Below are 19,308 nucleotides of genomic sequence, written 5' to 3'. Positions count from 1 at the left end.
ACTTAGTACCACAACCCTAGTACCAATACCCATAGACTCCTTATTTCTGCTTCTGCCTGACAGCAATTGGTAGACTTTTCAGAAGGAAATTAGCAGAGAAGCCAGAGTCAGTGTAATTAAACAGCCTCCTGTGCTAATCCTCCCAAACATCAGTCCGACCTCCTGGCCAATTCCAAGGAAATTTGAAGGCACACTGGTACCTCCCCGATACTTTGTGTAGATGGTGAGCAGAGAGGAAGAAGGACACACCCCTCTTGCCTCCAGGTCCCACAGGACTGCTCAGAATATCACACACATGGAGGAGTTTTAGTCACTATCAGGTCACAGAACTTACCACTTACCAGAGAATCCATGGGACAAAGCCCTGGGAAAACCACCAGACTTTATACTGTTATTTATAGACATCTTTATCATGACCTCCCTAACCTCAGAATGAAGTCCTGCGTTTCACCATTCTCTTCCAGGAAGTGATCCCATGTTTCTTTCCACTGGCTGGTGCCAGAAAATATGCAACAAGAAAAGCTTATGATGCTGAGAGGGAAATACCTCATAAATTACTACCTCTATTTAGTGCAGAGGATAGATACCCCTTCCACTGAAGCCAAATGTTTCTTTCAAGAGGGCAACACAGAAACACAGATCACAAACAGGGAGCAGCAAGTACCAGAGAATGGAGGTGAGAAGCAGGAGCTCACAGGCTAGAAATAGATGGTAGCAAACAAAGTAAATGAAAACACAAGCACAGTCCCTGATATAAAGCAGCTCTGTCCAGTTAACCCCTTTGCTATTGACCTACAGATTTCTTGAGGCAGATGGATTTGAGACCACCTTCGGCATGACAAGTCTCTAATGGAACAGACATAGTGACCTTCAAGGGGCAACAGGATAACTGTGACAAATGCAGCCAGGGAGTCATTGCCACTGTGGCTGCTGACATGAGGTGACATGCTGTAATATGCTTGTGTCAGGACAAGGAAAGCAAGTGCTGGATGGGTTTTGTAATGCCATTTTCCATAGCAAAAGGACCCACCAAGAATCTAGTTTACGGAGGGAAGGCATGATGGAGTGAGCTTAGAAGGGAGCTGAGGCATGTGCATCTACTATGTGGGCAAGTTGCTCAAGGAAAGTACACCCCATTCTGGTTCTTACAGGAAAATGCACCATATTCTTCTAAACTGAAGCAGAAAACAGATGTAGCACTTCAGTTACTCTATAAACACACAGCAGAAAAACAATGGCACCCATAAAGCAAGCCATAAAAAAACCCACACAATTTGGCAATGAATGGGAAATGTAATTCCACCCCAAACTGCCACGTGGTGTTACTCTGGGTGAAACTACAGCTAATGTGGTTGGTAGAGCCCCAGGCCACAGAGGAGAGGACCGGGAGTGAAGTGCTTCACACTTTACTCTCTGCGTATGGAGGAGTAAAGTGATGCCTCAGAGTCCATCAGAAGTAGCACAAATCCCAAATCATTGTGCATTAAGAAATGCCAGAGTTTGGAACCCAACAGCAACATGCTTTCAGTGCCTTTGTCTTTTGGAATGAATGAAAAGAACTCATTCTTTTTATTACAGATCTCTTTTAAGGACGGAATTTGGACCAAACAGGCAGTACAGCTTCTGTGAGCACTTTTCTGGTGAAAAGCCTGCAAATTTGACTTGCTCTATTGTATCTCTTACAGTTCAGTACTGCGAGAGACTGTTCTCAGCTTTCAAAGGGGAAGAGAGACTTGACCCTCATGGGTCTGGATCTGTACCTTTGGATACTCAGCAGTGTTTTACAAGATTTCAGTGTGGCCAGTAGAAGCTTTGATGGCACTTTGAAAAGTGACAGGACTTTAAAGCAAACCTGGCACACTGGACTATGGCTTGTCGCAGCAGGGACAGCTCAGGAGATTCAAGTGGAGGGGCTATCAGCATCATCTAAGTGGTATCCTGCATAACCATATGAATTGGCCTGTACATATAAAAGTAACTTCTCTGAGCTAATATTCATCTGGAATGCAACCAACCCCATGTCTTCACAGTTACTGTAAAGGCTCTTAACTCTGGTTTATGCCTGATCCTCCTCCTGGCTGGAGGACTGCTGCTAGCTGAGCACTCAGGCAGGTGGTGGGTGATGGAAACTTATCTCCTGCTGTTTTCTCCATTGTGTTTGCACTTGACATCAAGATCCCCTCGAGTCCACAACACTAGGAAAGGCAGGAGGTACCAAACTGGCCCTGAAGCATACAAGCAAACATTTCAGACACATTTATTCCAACCATATCACTGTTTTATACCAACTAGGAGAGCAAAGCCATTCCCAACCCCTTAAGCTTCAGCATCTCCTTGCTGTGGTATTTCTTTCTCAAGCAGCCATTTAAAACAAACAGAAGTAACAGGAAGGAAGAGGTGATGGGACAGCTACAGAAAAGGGTTATAAATAAATAACCCCACTGGTGTTCAGCTGCTCAGCACCAGAGCTGCTGGTGGTCAACACTTTCAAGGGGAATATAATGAATAAATAATTATAATAATACAGAAGAATAAAATTGAATAATGTCACTTGTTAGAGCTAAACTTTCCCAGTTTTCAGAACCAAACCTTGTGTCATCCAGAGATTATACAGACCCCAAACATAAATGTTCTTTGGAAACCCTCAGGCTCCATTTGTTTACCTGGAGCTCAGTTCTGCCTGCAAAAGGCTTCTGCTCCCACCAGGTCACCTTTCAGAAGGAAAAAGAATTGGATGCACGAGGCGCTGGACTACATACACACAAGTGAAAACAGCTTTAAGAGCAGCAACCTGATCCAGAGTTAGTAAGCAAATTCATTTCAAACCCTCTAAACAAACAGGAATCATCCGCTGCAGCCATGGGAAGATCATTTCTCTGCTCAAGCAACTGTTGTGCCTCTTGCAGGGGATGACACACTTTGGAAGAGAGCAGGGAAAACATCAGGTTATTTAAGCACAGACAACTTATCATAGTGCAGAAGTCTCCAGCAGACTCACTCAGGATCTTCCCATGGCAGGACTGAAGGGCACAAGAAGAACAAGGAGCCAGCTGTGGTGACACGAATGACCCAGATGGAAGAACACGACTCATATCAGATACAGAAATGTTTAATGGCATTAAAGTGCTACTTTAATGGGGACCATATGCTAACATTTAAACACAATTCCACTGCACTGCTAAATATGGTTGTCTTTAATTTTTTTTATTGTATTTTACCTCTTTTTGCCCAACCCTACCTAAAACAATAAAATAAAATCTAAAGGAGTGAAATTAACAACCCATTCAAATCAGCAATAAGTTATGAATTTCATAAAGCATATTTTTTTCCTCTTTTTTCTTTTTTTTTCTTAGTAATGAGGGGGGTAGTTAAATTACTGAAGGATATACAAAGTTTCAAACAATGCCATAGGTGAGGACTCTATTAAACTTGGAAAACAAAAGAATCCTGGCCATTAAAAAGACAAAAATAAAACCAAAAGCAAAGCCCTCAAAGTGCAGGTTAGAATGCTCGTCTCCAGGAGAATTAGAAAACAGTTGCTAGAACAGCTCTTAACAGCACCTGCATAGGTAAGATGGCAAGGCCCTTGGGAACAGGACGTGCAGTCAAAACGGTACATTAACATGAGAGACGTGCTGAGCTTAACTAGGTTAACTACTGGACTGGAACTTCAAAAGTCAGCAAAGGGAATGATTCTAAAAAGAAATCCAAAGAAACCCCCACCAAACCTGGCCTCTTCCAGCTAGCACAGCCTTCATCCATTGTGTGCATGGCAAAAAAAGCATCTTTGCATTTCATTGGGTCAAGTGCTTCATCAAAACAGAGATCTTCTCATGGCATCAATTCATATAAAAGACATCTAAGGTTTTGTATGGACAAGCTCTAAAAAGACGCATCAGACTTGGGGTGGTTTTCCCTCCCAACACATTTACAAATGTTTATCAAAAAATCTCTTCAAATAAAAAGGTCAGAGTGGCTCAGTATCTGGGCATGACTTTCTGGCGTGTCACCTCTCGTGTGTGCTGGTTTCTTTCTGTCCTCAGCTGGTTGTGTGCCTGAGCACGCACCTACCGGGAGATCTGCTGTCGGTGTCACAGCCAGAGGCATGACACAGCCCACGATGTGCTGGTAGGTTACAAGCGTGTACCTCTCGCTTTAGCCCCACAGCGGAGGTACTTGCTTATTAAATGATGTCCAACAGAAAGCTGAGCTGAATGGTGTTCTCTCCTGAACATCTCTCTTTCCAGCCCCTCTCTTTCTGCGCACAGAATGTGACCTTAATTGTCATTGTTACTCCTAGGCTACGTAAGCCTTCTTGGATTTCCTAGGACATTACGACAGCATTGGATTGAGACAGACTGTAGGACACGGTCCTTTTAGGACCACAAAGCTCTTCAGAAGGGCCTAAACTAGGTTGTTCAACCTGAATGCAATAGAAGAAATTCTGACATTTCTCAGATCTCGTGACAGAAAGAGAAGGATGAGTCTCTAGTATCCTCTTTCAAACAAAGAAATTCAAAACAAAGTGTTTCATCACTAAGGTCTAGATCCAGGTCCCACAGAAACAAACAGATTTCACTGACTTCATAGGGACTAGTGTTTGGTCTAACTTTTTGCCAGCAGGAATTGGGATCGGTAACATGACCAAATGAACACGTGTGGGTTTCTGTGGAGGCTTCCTTTACCCAAAAAGCTTTATGTACAGGTCTCTCCAGGACTAGCTGTCAATATGTCATTTCTGAAAGAGGATACTGGCATCTAGGCCCCAGTGTGATCGCCCCAGTGAAATCATTCGCCCTGCACTGTTGTCTCACTTGGTTCTAGGAAGCAAATGAGAGTTTGACACTGGCGCTGGAGTAACCCTCGTCACTCCCAATACTCTGCAAGCTGCTGTGATCATCAATGTCACTGATGCTGGTTGTGCTGATATTGTCCACTTCTCCATGGGAGAACTCTGTGCTTTCAACATCCACTTCAATCTCTTCTAAAAAGGAAAATAAGAGAAACATACACAGGTTAGCACCACAGACCCAACTGCTCCCTTCAAGTCAGCGAGCTGATGGGGCTCCCCCACCCAGGGATGAAGCAGCATTCCAGCAGGAAGACTTCCAGCCATCTCTTGGAATGCTGTGGCTATAGATATGGTTCATAAAAAGACTAGATACCAGCTTGGAGTTCTTCCTAGGGTCTTGACCTCCAGCATGCTGGCCACACTACCTGTAGGTTGGCCACACCACACAATGAACTTGTTACACTACCTCTTTCTTTGGAGCTCTGGTATCCCAGTGTTGGAAACAAAAACAGTGGGCAACAGAAGAAATGGAGCATGAATTTACACCAACACATACTACTTGCTTGATACTATGCTCCCAAAGCTGAGAACACTCATACAGGACCTTACAGTGCATCACCATGGGGACTTGAGTTACTCTCAGAGATGCTCAGTGGACTTCAGAACATAAATGTTGTTTTGAAGAAAGCCTTAGAAAGCAGAGATCTAATTAACCAGGTATCTTGGCTCCTAAACCAGTTTAATATGTTCCAAAGGGACTTTTTTAAACTACAGACTCACACCCAAACTATGCAGCACTTTTGGGTCTAGCAGTAAATATCAACCACCACAGCCGAGATACTTAAAGAAAGGTAACTCAGTCAGCCATTCAGATCATCTCTATCCAGTTTTAGGTGAGGAGATGGACTCTATGGGAAGTATGGGGGAAAAAAAGAATGACTCCAGGAATTTTAAGAAGCAATTTGCCTGGTTCTGTTCTCTTGGTTATATACCACAGTATCTTGGTTATACCATGGCCTAAACACCGAATGCGAAGCTGGATGCTGCTTTGCAACATCCATTCCAGTCCCACTAGTATCCGCTTATGTTTTCCTCTTTGTGTTGCTGAGGGATTCAGTAGACCAAAAAGCACAATGGGTATCTCCACATTACCATCAGGTGATAAGCTACCATCTTGTGATAACAAGATGAGTGACACCCACCTCGCTCCGAGTCCGAGTGATCCGAGGAAATGGTAGATCCAATGCTGTCCATTCGTATTCGCTCTATTTCCTGAGGACCCTGTAGTTGTTCCAGTCTTCTCTTTAGGAATCTTTGTTCTCGTTCCAGGTTCTCAAGCTGGTGTTGGCTTCTCCTCTCAGCCTCTTCAAGTTTCTGACATGAGCAAATATGACTCAGTAATTCATTTCAGCCTTTTGCCCTTCCCACCCACCTCCACTGCCCAGCCACTTGCTTTGCTTTAGCCCTCCCCAGGGCCCAGAAGGATTTAATCTGCAACAAGAGCCCTCAACCAAGCTGCTTTGCAGTCCCTAAGAACAATGCCATCTCCTCGCATCTCTTCCACCTTCCAAGCCCTGATGAATTATACACATTAGTATAAAAAGTCTCTGAGAACAAACCCTCTACGGGGGGAACGACTGGAAACGCAGCAGTTTGAGGGTCATTGTATGTGGATTCAGCCACTTGCATTACCACATCTGCCCACCAAGGGGCCTCAATTCCCTTAACTAAACATACTAAGGGTTTGTTACGATAAGCTGCAACATAAAAACGTGCCCCGGGAGTTGTGTGTTCCTTGCTGCGTAGTTTCGTCGGGTTTCTCAGAAACACTTTTCTATTCAGTAAGCGATTTACATAACCTACTACAGATTTCTTTGATCACAGCTGGGAAATCTACCAGGGCACTGTTCTTTGTTTCTTACAACAAGCACATTGCATAAGGAGGAGGCATTTCAGGCTAACGCCGTCATCCCTTCAGCAGTGCTTTTTCTCCTTCACCACCCATCCTCCCTCCCACTATCCTGACCTGCGACAAGTATTCCAGCTTCTCCCAAATACTGACAGTGCTGCATTTTTCTTTCAGTGCTTTGCTATCCCAAATGTGAATCTAGAAGAGCACTGGGCTAGCTGGCAGGTTCACACATGGAACCCCAGCAAGCCAGCCCCATCTCACGCTCCTGTGACTTGTGCTAATGCTGCAGTAGTGGAAAGTCAGTAGCACATCACATTTCCCATCAAAACGCAGCCATTCAACAGCAGGCATGTTTTTCTTTAAAGACATTCATCTGTCAATGAATGATGACAATAGAGAACAAGCCCCCTGCCGCTGCTCTCCAGATCAATCATTTCTGTAGTTAACACAGTTCATTATGGACTCTCTAATAATGCAGCTTGTAGCAATGATAAATGATGAACGAAGGGGACAAGGCTTCCTTGTCTTTATTTCTTTTAAAGGTGTCAAGTCTTCTTCAACAGTCACCTCTAGGCAGCAGGAGCGAGCCATTGAACTGCACTTCCCAAGAGCCCAGGCTGAAAGCAGGTGGGAAAAGCAGCTCTTACCTTGATATGTGCTTTGGCTTTGTTGAGCAGCCCAAGCGTCGTGTGCCGGGTGCAGTCTGGTCCTAGCGGTATCAGAACTTTCAAGCGTTCTAGACACAGGCGGAGGTGAGCTCGGCTGCGAGGGGAGGAGAGGAACATCAGAGCTCTGCTTCCAGAAAGGGAACATCATTTCTTCTCTACCTCCCTTCTACAAGGCACTTTCCATGTTTCCCTCTTCCCACACATCACAAGATTCCCACAGGTACCAGGACACACTGCCACTAAACTATTTACAGTCCAAACATCAGCTGCTCACCAATACTCCCATTATTGCTAACCTCTGACAGACACTGTTTATTTTCTTGCTGTCTGAACTGATAACGTGACTCATCAGGATGAGCTTTCTGCAGTGTCAAATGAGTCAAGTACCTCATGGATTTCCCCTCTCTCAGCTCTCTGCTGTGCCAAGAACTTCTGTGAAAGCAGTTTTGCTGCCCCTTGCACACTTGTGCATTGCTAGCTGGGACACTTGCGATGAACTGATGTAAGCACTGTCTTTTTGCACAACATTAAGATCCAATAAGAAAAAAAGGTCAGCCCCAAACACCCAAACAATCCCTGCTGTCTGTAAAGGAGCTAGGAGGATGGTAGCTCCTAAGAACTGCATTCTTACTCCATCCCGGGTCCAGGTCTGAAACATGGATGTCCCATCCCTGGCAGTGTTCAAGGCCAGACTGGATGGGGCTTGGAACAATCTGGTGTAGTGGAAGATGTCCCTGCCAATGGCAGGGAGTTGGAACTGGGTGATCTTTAAGGCCCCTTCCAACCCCAACCATTCTGTGATATTCTGTATGTCCTGGGGAAAATGGTTCAGGCAGTAGCAGCAGAGCACATGGTTTGTTTTTGCTGTCTCCTCCTCCGTATTCACGTATGCAGGAATGAACAGCAGATTTATGGAAAACTATCCAGTCTGGGTTGCCTTTTCCCCCTCCTTCTCTCTTTCCCAGACATTAATGATTTATGTCCAAACTTGTCATCCCAATCAATAACACAATGACATCAGCTCCACCATTCACAGGCAAGAAACACTGGTGCAAAAGAGCCCTGAAAGCCTATCCCAGCCCCTGCTCAGGCACAAAGAAACTGAATCATAGCCCCATCCATCTCAATGCAGGGGAAGAAGCAAAAGGAAAACAGAAAAGAAACCAAGAGCAGAGACAGTTCATTTCCATTTGTGTTTCAAATTCACTATTGCCCCCGGTTTGAAAGGGGTGGGGGAGAGGAGTCTGTAATCAGGCAATTATGCCAGTGACAAGCAAGGATGATTAAGGGTGGAAGGGTCAGGGGTTTTGCTGATGAACTGTCAGCACAGGGGAGTGTTCACTAGTGGTGCTGTAGCTGTGAGCTCCTCACTGCTTCAATTACACATCTCCTTAGGAAGGGTCCATCATTCTGTCTCAAGAACAGCCACAGGGCTGCACATAACCAGCAAGGGCCTTGAAGAACATGTGTTTTCCATGAAATATTAACAGCTGGAGGGGTGGGGAAAGAGAAATCATAATCCAAAAATCAAACTGAAAGAAACAGGAATCACCTCAATCTCATCTTTTACTTTTCAGCTTGCTCTAGGGCAAACCCCACTGACATCAAACCCATATGGCTGGCATAGGGAGGTTTTGTTCTACCTGGAAGCCCACTTTAAACATAGAGCTTGATCAACAGGGGTTGTGTGCACCCATTACAGCTGTTTTCCCAATGTCCCCTGATGACCTATAATGTCAGCAATGAGAAAGCACTGCTGGTTCATACTGGCACTGTACTTCATGTCATCCCACAGAGACTGGACACTGACTTATTGCAGCTAGAGAATGGAAGAGGAGGACGATCTTGTGGTCAGAGACACTGTGGGGTTTTAACCCATTTTTGTCTATGCAACAGAAGCAAGTCACTGGGGCAGAGTTGTCAGAGCACAGCCATTGAGCTGTAGCACAGAGCAGCACTTCTTTCTTCACAGCACAAGTCCAAGCACTGGCCATAGACTTCACCTATAGGATCAGCCCAGGTTAAATATGCACCTAAAGATGTGTGCAAAGATCTAGAGGCTGAGGAGAAGGCCTGGTTCCACCTAACAGGGAACTTGGTACACAGCATCTGCTACAGGTACGGACCACAGACTCCTCCTGCCCTGCTGAGCAAGGGCACCCCCAGCCCATGGTGAAAACTGAATTATTTGTGCAATAGGAAACAAGAAGTTTGGGGAATCAACATCTAACCAGTGTCAAACATACCACAATCCACTTCTAAATGACAGAGCAATGGACAACACATCTATAGCCTGAAGTTTGGGCTGAGTCTCAGCAGTGGAGGTTTTACCAGGAAACAGGGAAGGCACTGCACCAAGAACTGCAATTCCTGGAACCAGAGATCAGCTTTGAGCAGGAGTGAGCACTGAGTACTGGCTGGATTGCTGGGAATGTGGCTAAAAGTATGGCACTGATCAAAAGCTAGGCTATGTACAGACCCAGTGAGATCCACGCTGTTAAGCACCTGAAAGCTATATGCAAAGATCCAGTCAGTAATAAAACCCTGGGCACCAAAACACTTCCTGCTGTGCCCGAGAACCACAGTGGATTGAAGGTTACTGCACTCTGCAGGCCCTGAGGGAGAGAACAAAGCAGTGAGGGGGTCTGCCCTCATGAGGACACAGTTACTTCCCTGGCATGCAGGGCTCCAAAGGGGACATTCCCCCATTTCTAGATCCCCGCATTGGATCTCAAGGCCCAGAAGACTGGCTCAGGCTCACACAGATGGTTTTAAGCTCTGCTGGCTGGTCACCAAATGCCTGCAGCAAGGGTGATGGCAGAGGCCATCAGCAGGGGACACCCATCTGTGACACAGGGTGTGAGCTGATAAGCAGATAGCACAGCTTGGGTAATGAGTACACTGCACGTCCAGGTTGTGCTGGCTGAACAGAGGCTGGTCTGGAACAGGTTTGACCAAAGCAATCACTTCTGTGCTGCTCTTGGATTTTCCCCTTATTTTGCACTCAGAGCTGAGCCACTGCAAACCTCAAGTGTGTTTGTATCTCCATCCACAGCTCACAGAGAGAAACACACAGGGCTTTACATCAGCACACAGCAGCAGGCCAGCCTTAGTGCATAGGCCAGTGCAGAGCAGGACAGCCAGGCCCTTCAACCAGCAGTCACCTCCTGGAGCTACTGGGTCTGGGAACTGGGATAGCAAAGAGCAAAGCCCAAACCATCCTGGCATCCCAGCATGGTGCTTTCTTTGTCCTGAGGAAAACATTCATTACTGTGAAGGTGCCAAGGCACAGGGTGCCCAGGGAAGCTGCGGCTGCCCCATCCCTGGCAGTGTTCAAGGCCAGGTTGGACAAGGCTTGGAGCAACCTGCTCTAATGGAAGGTGTCCCTGTCCCTGGCAGGGGGCTGGAGCCAGATGATCTCTAAGGTCCCTTCCAACACAAACCATTCTGTGATTCTATGATTCAGAGAGATCAAATCCAACAGCTCCCTCAGCTCTCTCCCCTCTGCAGTGTTCAATACTTTGCCTTTGCATTTTCAAAACCTATCTCAGTCAGTCCCTGCCCTCCCTCAACTTCCACACCCCAAGTGGACCACGATGGGTTCTTAAAGCACAGAGCACACAGACAGGTCTGACACACTGACAGGTGGCTTCAGTAAAACCCAAAATACAACTCCAGAGCTCAAAACCACCACAAGAAATTTAGCTAAAACTCCATTTCAGACAGAAAGCAATCCCCAATGTATTAATCTTTCTTATCAGGTCCTGGAGCTGTACCTGGACAGCTGTAATCCCACAGGTCAGGCCATGATCCAAACGTCTTTCCCCCTTGTTTACCTGGACTCTGTTGCAACGTGGCTTTGACAACGCTGCAGGCTCTTGTATGTAATGAAAATACCAGCATTGTGCAGGCTCCAGACAGAGCCAGACGGCTTTCCATGTAAACCACTGGATTATGCCAATATTTGATGCATCTGCCAATATCTGGAAAAACAAGTCTAAACGCCCATATTGTTATATAACAGAGAAACAACTCAGGCTTGGCGCAAAAGGCTGTTCCCTCTCACTGCTTTGATCCCAGGGAACACAGAGGATGACAGAAGGTGAATTCCAGTTTCAGCTGCAGCAGAAGCCTTTGCACACTTGCTGCAGGGGAGGGAGATGGGAGAAGCTGGAGCCCTTTCTCCTGCATAAGCATCCTTGGAAAAAAACAGGCTTTTACATCATCCTGACCACACAGTAGGTGCTGGATGTGCTGAAGAAGGAATCCACGGAGCATTTGAAAGGAGGGGGCTCTCCTCTTTATCAGGAGATCAGTCTGGTGCCCCACTCCTGCTCAGCCTGATGAGGGGGAAATCTCCTGTTTGAGATGACCATGTGGGGCATCAGGGTGGCCAGAAATAGAGCAAAGCACCGGAGGGGCTTCAGAAAACCAGAGTGTAACACACACCTCTCATTCTATCCTGTTCCACCAGGCAACTCTGGCTAGGACAGAGCCCCTCTGCCCCTTCTGCTTCCCCCCCTTGTAGGGCCAGGGAGAGCCTAGAAGTAAGTTCCCCAGTGGTGTAGAGGGCAAACAGAACAAGGATACCCTCTCTTCTCTTCCAGGAGCTGCTCTGGGTGAAGAAGGTACATCAGCTCCTAAAGCAGCTGCCCCATAGCCCTGCCAGCTGATCCACAACAAGCTATAAGGTGGCTGCACGTGAAAGAAGGTGGTGCTGGCCCCTGCAATGGCAGCCCCACTGCTGCCCACTGGGCACATGGCCCCCTTTTCCTTTGTGCCTGTGTGAGAGCTTCTGACTGAATTTAGATTATCTGCTTCTATTCCACAGCTCCCCTCCAAGCCTGAGCCCCCAGGCCCTTGGTCCTGAGCCCCTCTCAGAGAGGAGCCTGGCCCCTGCTCTGTGCAGTCCCTCCTTGCACTTGGCTCTGCCTGGCTGCAGAGGGCTGTAATTTCACAGCCTGCTCTCCTCTCCTCTCCCAATGACATCATCTACTCTGATTATATAAAGCACGGGGAGGAAGCCTTTATTTATGCATGCTTTTTGCTCATAGCTTCAGCTGTCTCCCTGTACAACATGCACTCAAATCCCACTGCAGGAACTGGGCTCCTTTTTGCCTGGATCAAATCTGCAGTGCAGAAAATGATGTGGGTGCAAAATAAAACCAAAACAACAAACCTATTTCCTTCCCCCACTCCTCTGAGGATATTTTTGAGGGGTTTGGGGTAGGACTCAACCTAGCCCACCACTGCACCACAACAAGCCGGGCAGGAAGCCACTAACCTCCCTTCAAGCCTTGTGTCTGCTGGTTACAAAGCACAAGGGCTAGAAACCCACCTACCCCTAATGTTTTGGGAGCTCCCTGCAAGAACCAGCCCAGGGCTGGAAGGCCAGCAGCAGTTTCCCTCCCTGCACCCTGATGGTCTCAGCCAAACCTTGGTGCACCCTGTGCTTGAGCGGGTCCTCCTGCTCGGACCCATCCTCCTCTTGTAAGTGTTGTAGCAATGGCTGTGGGCAAGACTACCATGGAGCCATCCCTGAACATCAACATCCCTGTAGAGGCTGCAGTTTCTTTGCTAGGACAGGTTTTGGGTTTGTGGGGTGTTTTTCCAGCTTCCACCATGGGTAGAAGCAATGGGACCTGAGAGCAGAAACTTTCTGTGCTGAAGAGTCAGTCACATACGTGAACAGTCAGCTCTGAAGCAGCAGGTTTGCCAGATTCAGCACTATGCCCTAAGTCAGACACTGCTGATGGGCTTCGATGAATCAAGGCCTGAACATCCGCAAAACACACACATGCACGGACACACACACACAGACACACACACTCTCTTCCCATCTTTAAAAGATGAAGCCTCCCTCCCAGCAGCAAATGACCAAGTCGCCTCCAGCAGCTCTTCAAAATGCTGAATTCTGATTTTTGTATGTTGAAAGAAGGGAGCATCTGAGGGAAAAGCATTTCCCAGATATTTTTGTACTGCGCCTGCAGGTCTACAGGGCTTGAATTCAACAGTGGATTTAAGCATGTGCTTAACATTAGGAATATGCTCATGTCCCACTGAGGCTAAATCAGACACTTGATCTCCAAGAGACGTTAAAAGCCAGAACCAAACCAAATGCAGCGCCAAAAGAACCAGCAGAAGGTAGATCCTAACATGGAAAAGGACATTATCATCCTTCCCCTCTGCCCTCCTCCTTTTCCTTCTACACCTTTTCAAAGCCAAGTCTAATTTAACCCTGAAATTAGAAACCACCAAGTTTGTTTGGATTTCAGAGCTAACAGATTAAAAAATTCAGGAGGGAATCACTGGTTAAAGAAAGCAGTTCCTGGAGAAATACAAGTGACCCCACATCCATAATTCACCGGATGAGAATGATTTTGTGATAAAAATAATGAGAAACACATGCAAAAACCAGAGGGCAGGGAAAATGGGGGAAAATAATGGATTCCTTCTAAAAGCAATTCACAGGTCAGAGGCGTGCTTATCTCTAACAGCCATCATCTGACTTGATCTCCTTGCTCTCATCTCTCATATGACTTGCTCTCCTATGCAACCCCCAGCCCAGACCTCTCTGCAATATCTGCCCCCTGCTTCACTGTACACTTGTCTTCAGTGAAGGATGTGCCAAACACTAGGATGGGGAGGCACTAGGGGCCAAGCAGCACTGCTCTGCTGCAGAGCATTATGCAAGTGGCACCCAGCCAGCCAGCAATAGACACACCACTCACCCCAGTTCCACAGGACACCACTAGCGAGGCACATGCTGGAAGAAGAAACCTGGCTCAGAAATACACACTTAGAAGTTAAAATTCTCCACCTGAGCTGTGAAATCATTTGGAACAAGCCTTGCTTTCTGATTGTAAATCAGGTCTCAGGTTTGTTTTCCTGCATTTGCTCCTGGCTGAAGGAGATACTTGCTCATTGCCTCTGTTTCCAGTCAATTTCTACCGATGGCTTCTTGGCATGTAAGAGTATTTGTATTCCAAATGCTAATAAAATGTACCATGAAAAAGTAATTGGAAAAAAAATAAGCCTTTAGATCTTTGCATTTTTTAAGCTTTTCTATCATATAAAATAAACAAAGAAATGAAAATTTAGGCCTGACAATAAACAGAGTTGACAATGTGATATAAATACAAATTTAAAGGAACAAGAAAGTTCTATGGGCACCATTTTCAGCCTGATCTTAATCATGCCAGATCTGTCTGCAGAAGTTAAAGATGAGCACACACCAACTGCATTTTCCAATCAAGGGCAGATGAAAAGCAAACCACAAATGAAGAGGCCCATGATTAAACAACAGTAAGACAAATAACAGTAATAAGAACTCAAAAACAAGGCAATGCAGCTTTTCAAAGGCACACAAATCAAGGCATCTCTGCCAGGTGACAAGCTACATGACAGGGAGATAACGGGTGGCACAGTGCTTCAGAAAGCAGCACCCTGATTCAAGCCCATAAGTGGAAATGAAATACAGACAGCAATGAATTGATGAGCTCTGCCACTGCAGTATTTGTCCAAAGGACACCTCAGTCACAAACCCAAAACAAGGTATACTGGCAAAGGAAGTCCTTTGCTAAACAACTGGAATACTTGGAAAAGATGGAGAGTTTTAGAGCCCACAAACCCTTCTCATGTCTGTAACAGAAGCCGCCAGCATTACAGTAAGCAAAAAACAAAGATTTTAACTTAAAACATACTGCACATACTCTCCATTGTAAACTCTGAGAGAAGTCCTATAACCCCTGTCCTGACTGTCCCCAAGCCCCGCCTGGCCCTCCCCTGCAGAGCTGGCATGTGTACCCCATAGGCACACACAGATACCCCCAGCTCTTCTAGATGGGAAGACTCTTTGCTGATTTCAGCTTTGGAAGAGCTTCAAGCTCTTGGCAAAAAGAAGCTGCAAGACCAACAAAGCTTGTGCCAAATGGTCTGTCGCCACCACTGGTCTGTTCCAGCACGGGTCTTTCTAGCTTACTATTGCAGTCTGGAGGGAGACACTCTTTCCACGTCAAGGTCTCTCCCTTGCCTGAGATCCTTCTAGGTATAGAATCAAATACTATTGAGGAGTCTCCTAATTTCATCTTGATTTTGAAGGCTTAATTACTTTAAGGCTTTCCAAAATCAAAAATGGGGAAGGGAGGGACAGAGGGAGGGGGAAATCAGGCAGTCTGCAATCCCTTGGTGACATATGGGAGATGTGGATGAAAGATTTGGCTTTCCTGCAGAACAGGAGTCTCCTGGGCTGCAATATGGAAGGAGAACAGACACCTTCAGCTTTAGCTCCCAAAGGCTGGTCAGTCTGTCCACACTGCGGACATCAAGTGTAAATCATGTTCTTTAGTGGGTGCAGGGGTTGGCCTACAAACACCTTGAGTTTACATGGATATGTGAGAGAGCTTCCACTTCCAAGATTCAAGGCCACAGCACTGCAAACACTTCTGGAAGACAAGGACTCCTACTCTCATGTCAGAGGGCACTTGAGGGACTAAGACTACTCTCATCTCACACTGAGTCTCTACTACCTTATTTTTCACTCTCTCCTCTGATGAACACTGCAAAGGCTGGGCTGTTTGCTCTGCTATCACTAGCCATCATCCTTCAGCCTGCCCCGTTTCTGTCCTCTTCTCTGACAGACTGGACTAGAAACTTTTTGGACCAAGAATACAGTTGCCAAATGCACTGACATCTAAACAAGATCCCATGACTGCACTCAGAAATCTCAAATCAAGCCGATCCTAAACAATTAGACTAAAGCAACATTATGATTTTGAAGCTGAAGCGATATATCTGGGGCTATTTTTTATTCACACAAGAACTTCTGGGCCTTTGGGTCTTACTTGTTGTATATCTTGAAGTTTTTCTCTTTGAACTAGAGGGCTAGAATACAGAAGCCTCATTTAAATGAATAAAATAAGAATAATAAAAGAGACCATCTGTAATCCCATGACTTCCAAAACTAGGATGTTTAAAGGAATGGCAAAAAAAATTAAACTACAGATGCTCACAGTAATAAAAATGATACAATTTTGGAAGGTGCCTCCTCCAGAATGAACTCACAGCTGTTTGGTAATATGACTGCTCATCCTTTCCTAACCCCTTTGATCTTCAGAGGCACCAGCGAGACAGGCTGCTTCAACTCAGTAGAGAAAGACCAAATGTAACAGCCTGTGCTTCACAATGAAAAGGTGATGAGAGCAGCTTAGGTGGCCAGTTGCCCAGCAGAGGCAATCAATGCCTGGCATTCTCTCTTGCCCCCTCATTTTCATCCAGGTCCAGCACTGACCTCTCAGTTCATCAGCTCTCTACATCTTTCTTTGAGAGAAATTTGGACAATTAAGAGATGTCAAACAGCAACAGATGCTCTGGAGCAGAGTCTATTATTATTTATCAGAGTTAATCCCCCTCCCGAAAAATTATGTACTGATGATCTACTATTATTGATCCTGATCATTAGCCATGAAGTATTCTAATCCCTGGTGCATATAATTAACTGAACTCTACTGTAGCACAATACACAATGTCACCAGCTAAACCCCTTTTAGGCTGAGCTGTGCTTACAACAGCATGCTAAGCCCTACAGCCACCACAGGCCATAAATGCACTACATCACATCTTCCTGACTTAAACACAGCCTAGTCTGCTGTTGGTATGGTCATGTCCAGGTACCTCCTGCACAAGATCATTGGCACCAACGTTTCCATCATGCTCACTGCCAACCACACAGGTATCACAGATTTGTTACCCTGGCTTTATGATATGGTTACAATCCTGCATTTGACTTCTGGGAAACATGCAAAGCACACTGTAAACAGCAACGTGCAACCCAGTTTGGTTAATTATAATGCCCCAACTAGCCCAGTCTAATAAAAACTCCACCTTTGTTAAAAGGTGGTTAAAAATAGCCCTGCTCTGTAAATAGCCAACGGTGTCCTGTGCAGCCCTCCTCACTAATCCCATTATAATTATCCTTCTAGGGATACACAGCGTGCTCACAGCCACGTCTGGTGATGCTGCTCCAACCAGCGTAGCATCCTCCTCCATACCACCACCATGTCTGCAAAGCAGCTGTGCCATTCATCAAGGCTCTGCAGAGTGGTTCCTGTGCCAAAGAGGAGCAGGAATCTGCTTTGCTGTGACCTATGGATTTTCAGCTTTACTGCTAGAATTGGGTCAGCTGCAAAGATAGCCAAGATCTTCCAAACTCACCAGCTATTCTTGGTTATTCTGTTCAGAGGTTTCCTGGCTGAGCACTGTGCCTTTGGAAAGGAATGAAGAAGTACTGCAGGCTCCTGCAGGGCTTCTGCAGTCAGATACTGAGAAGTAGGGATACTCTCATGTCATAATCCTTAAATGCCTCCAAAACTGCCAGGCAATGGGAAGAGCTCTCCAGTTGGGATCTATACCACCAAGTCCTCAGAGCCCCTCAAGGACGAATCAAAGGTGGTGCACAACCTCTGTCTCTGCACTGAGACTGGAAGAACCTGAATAATCAGGGAGCTTCCCTCCAGGCAAACGGAAAGTGATCCTGGACTGGTAACCTGGCTACAGCAGAATGGTCCATAGGGTGTCACAGCAGTAAAGGCACAGACAGTAACTCAGATCAGAGCCTCTGTTGCTTCCTAATAAGACTGAAAAGACTCCGAACTAAACTACCAATGCCACTGACCAGCTGAAAGAAGCAAGCACTTGTTTTGTAAGACTGACATTTGTCCATCAGTGAAAGAGTTAAAGAATGCTACCAACTTGTTACTTGGGAAAACATATCTTCTGTTGTCAAAATCATGAGTGGGGAACATATTGATATCAGGAATACACTCTGATCTAAAGAAAGCTGGGAAGGGACTTTTTTACAGGGGCTTTAGAGACAAGGGGGAATGGCTTTAACCTGACAGAGGGGAGATTGAGATTAAAGGAAGATTTTCTTGACTATGAGGGTGTTAAGGCACTGGCACAGGTTGCCCAGAGCTGTGGTTGCCCCTCCCTGGCAGTGTTCAAGGCCAGGTTGGAACTACATGATCTTAAGGTCCCTTCCAACCTAAACCAGTCTGGGATTCTATGATCTAGTAGCAGAAGTTATTTTTGTCATTAATATATATATATTTTAATTATACAGATAAGCTATTGCTACTAAAAGATATTTGTACCGTTCATTAAGACAGGACAGAGTTTTTCCACCCTATACATTGCTTTTCACAGAATCACAGAATCATTAAGTTTGGAAGGGATCTCTGGAGATCATCTAGTCCAACCCCCTGCCAAAGCAAGGCCACCTAGAGCAGGTTCCACAGGAACATCCAGCCATTATATTCCAGTTTCCTCAACTCATGGAAGCATAACTCCTAATGAAAGAATGTGACAATTTGAAATAGTTGTTTACACAGAATCTTTTCTTCCAGAAGGAAAGCATGTGCTCTTCATCTAACACCTCTCCACACTGTCAGAAATATTTAAGGAGTCATCAAATATCCACTGTACCTTTCAGGTACAGAGGGCATGCATCTGGAACAGAGGAAGCAGTGCATGTCATTTCACCTTGTAAAACTGTTTTAAATTTAACCTCAAACTTCCCCCCAGAAAAGGAATTGCCAGCCAGGGTCACTATAGGATGTGTGTTTGGGAAAAAGCCCTAGGAAGGAGAATATAAAAGTTCTATGAATTTTCTTTTTCTAGAGCATTATTTTACATTCTATTTTTCTGAAGCACTGTTTTTCCTATTGGAAATTGATTTTTACACACAAAGAACAGCAATACTGTATTTCAAAAGCTTAAGAGATAGCTAATGTTAAGTGACCAACAGTTTTAACTCAAGGTAACTATGTATGTTCCTCAGCAGAAGCAGCTGACCAGCTCCCAGCACTATGCCAGCAGGTGAGTCGTGTCTTGATCTCACACATAACAGATGTACCAGGAAAGAAAAACGTGTTTGAAAG

General features: G+C 45.6%; 1 protein-coding gene across 2 annotated transcripts in view; it reads right to left on the bottom strand.

Annotated features, from left to right (window-relative positions):
* Positions 1 to 3,093: 3,093 nt before the first annotated feature.
* The window catches only part of MXI1 (MAX interactor 1, dimerization protein), a 56,827-nt gene continuing 40,612 nt past the window's right edge, over positions 3,094 to 19,308 (bottom strand). For both annotated transcript variants that reach the window (XM_034062010.1, XM_005154534.3), the window contains exons 4-6: positions 7,352 to 7,466; positions 5,995 to 6,166; positions 3,094 to 4,984 (exon numbers count right to left, since the gene is read on the bottom strand). In XM_034062010.1, the coding sequence (XP_033917901.1) occupies positions 4,821 to 4,984; positions 5,995 to 6,166; positions 7,352 to 7,466 (451 nt within the window). In that variant the 3' untranslated portion in view covers positions 3,094 to 4,820. The remainder of the gene's footprint in view (positions 4,985 to 5,994; positions 6,167 to 7,351; positions 7,467 to 19,308) is intronic.

This window comes from Melopsittacus undulatus, chromosome 4, assembly GCF_012275295.1.
Source record: "Melopsittacus undulatus isolate bMelUnd1 chromosome 4, bMelUnd1.mat.Z, whole genome shotgun sequence".
In the NCBI taxonomy this organism is placed as follows: Eukaryota; Metazoa; Chordata; class Aves; order Psittaciformes; family Psittaculidae; genus Melopsittacus; species Melopsittacus undulatus.
This window is presented reverse-complemented; position numbering and strand designations above follow the sequence as displayed.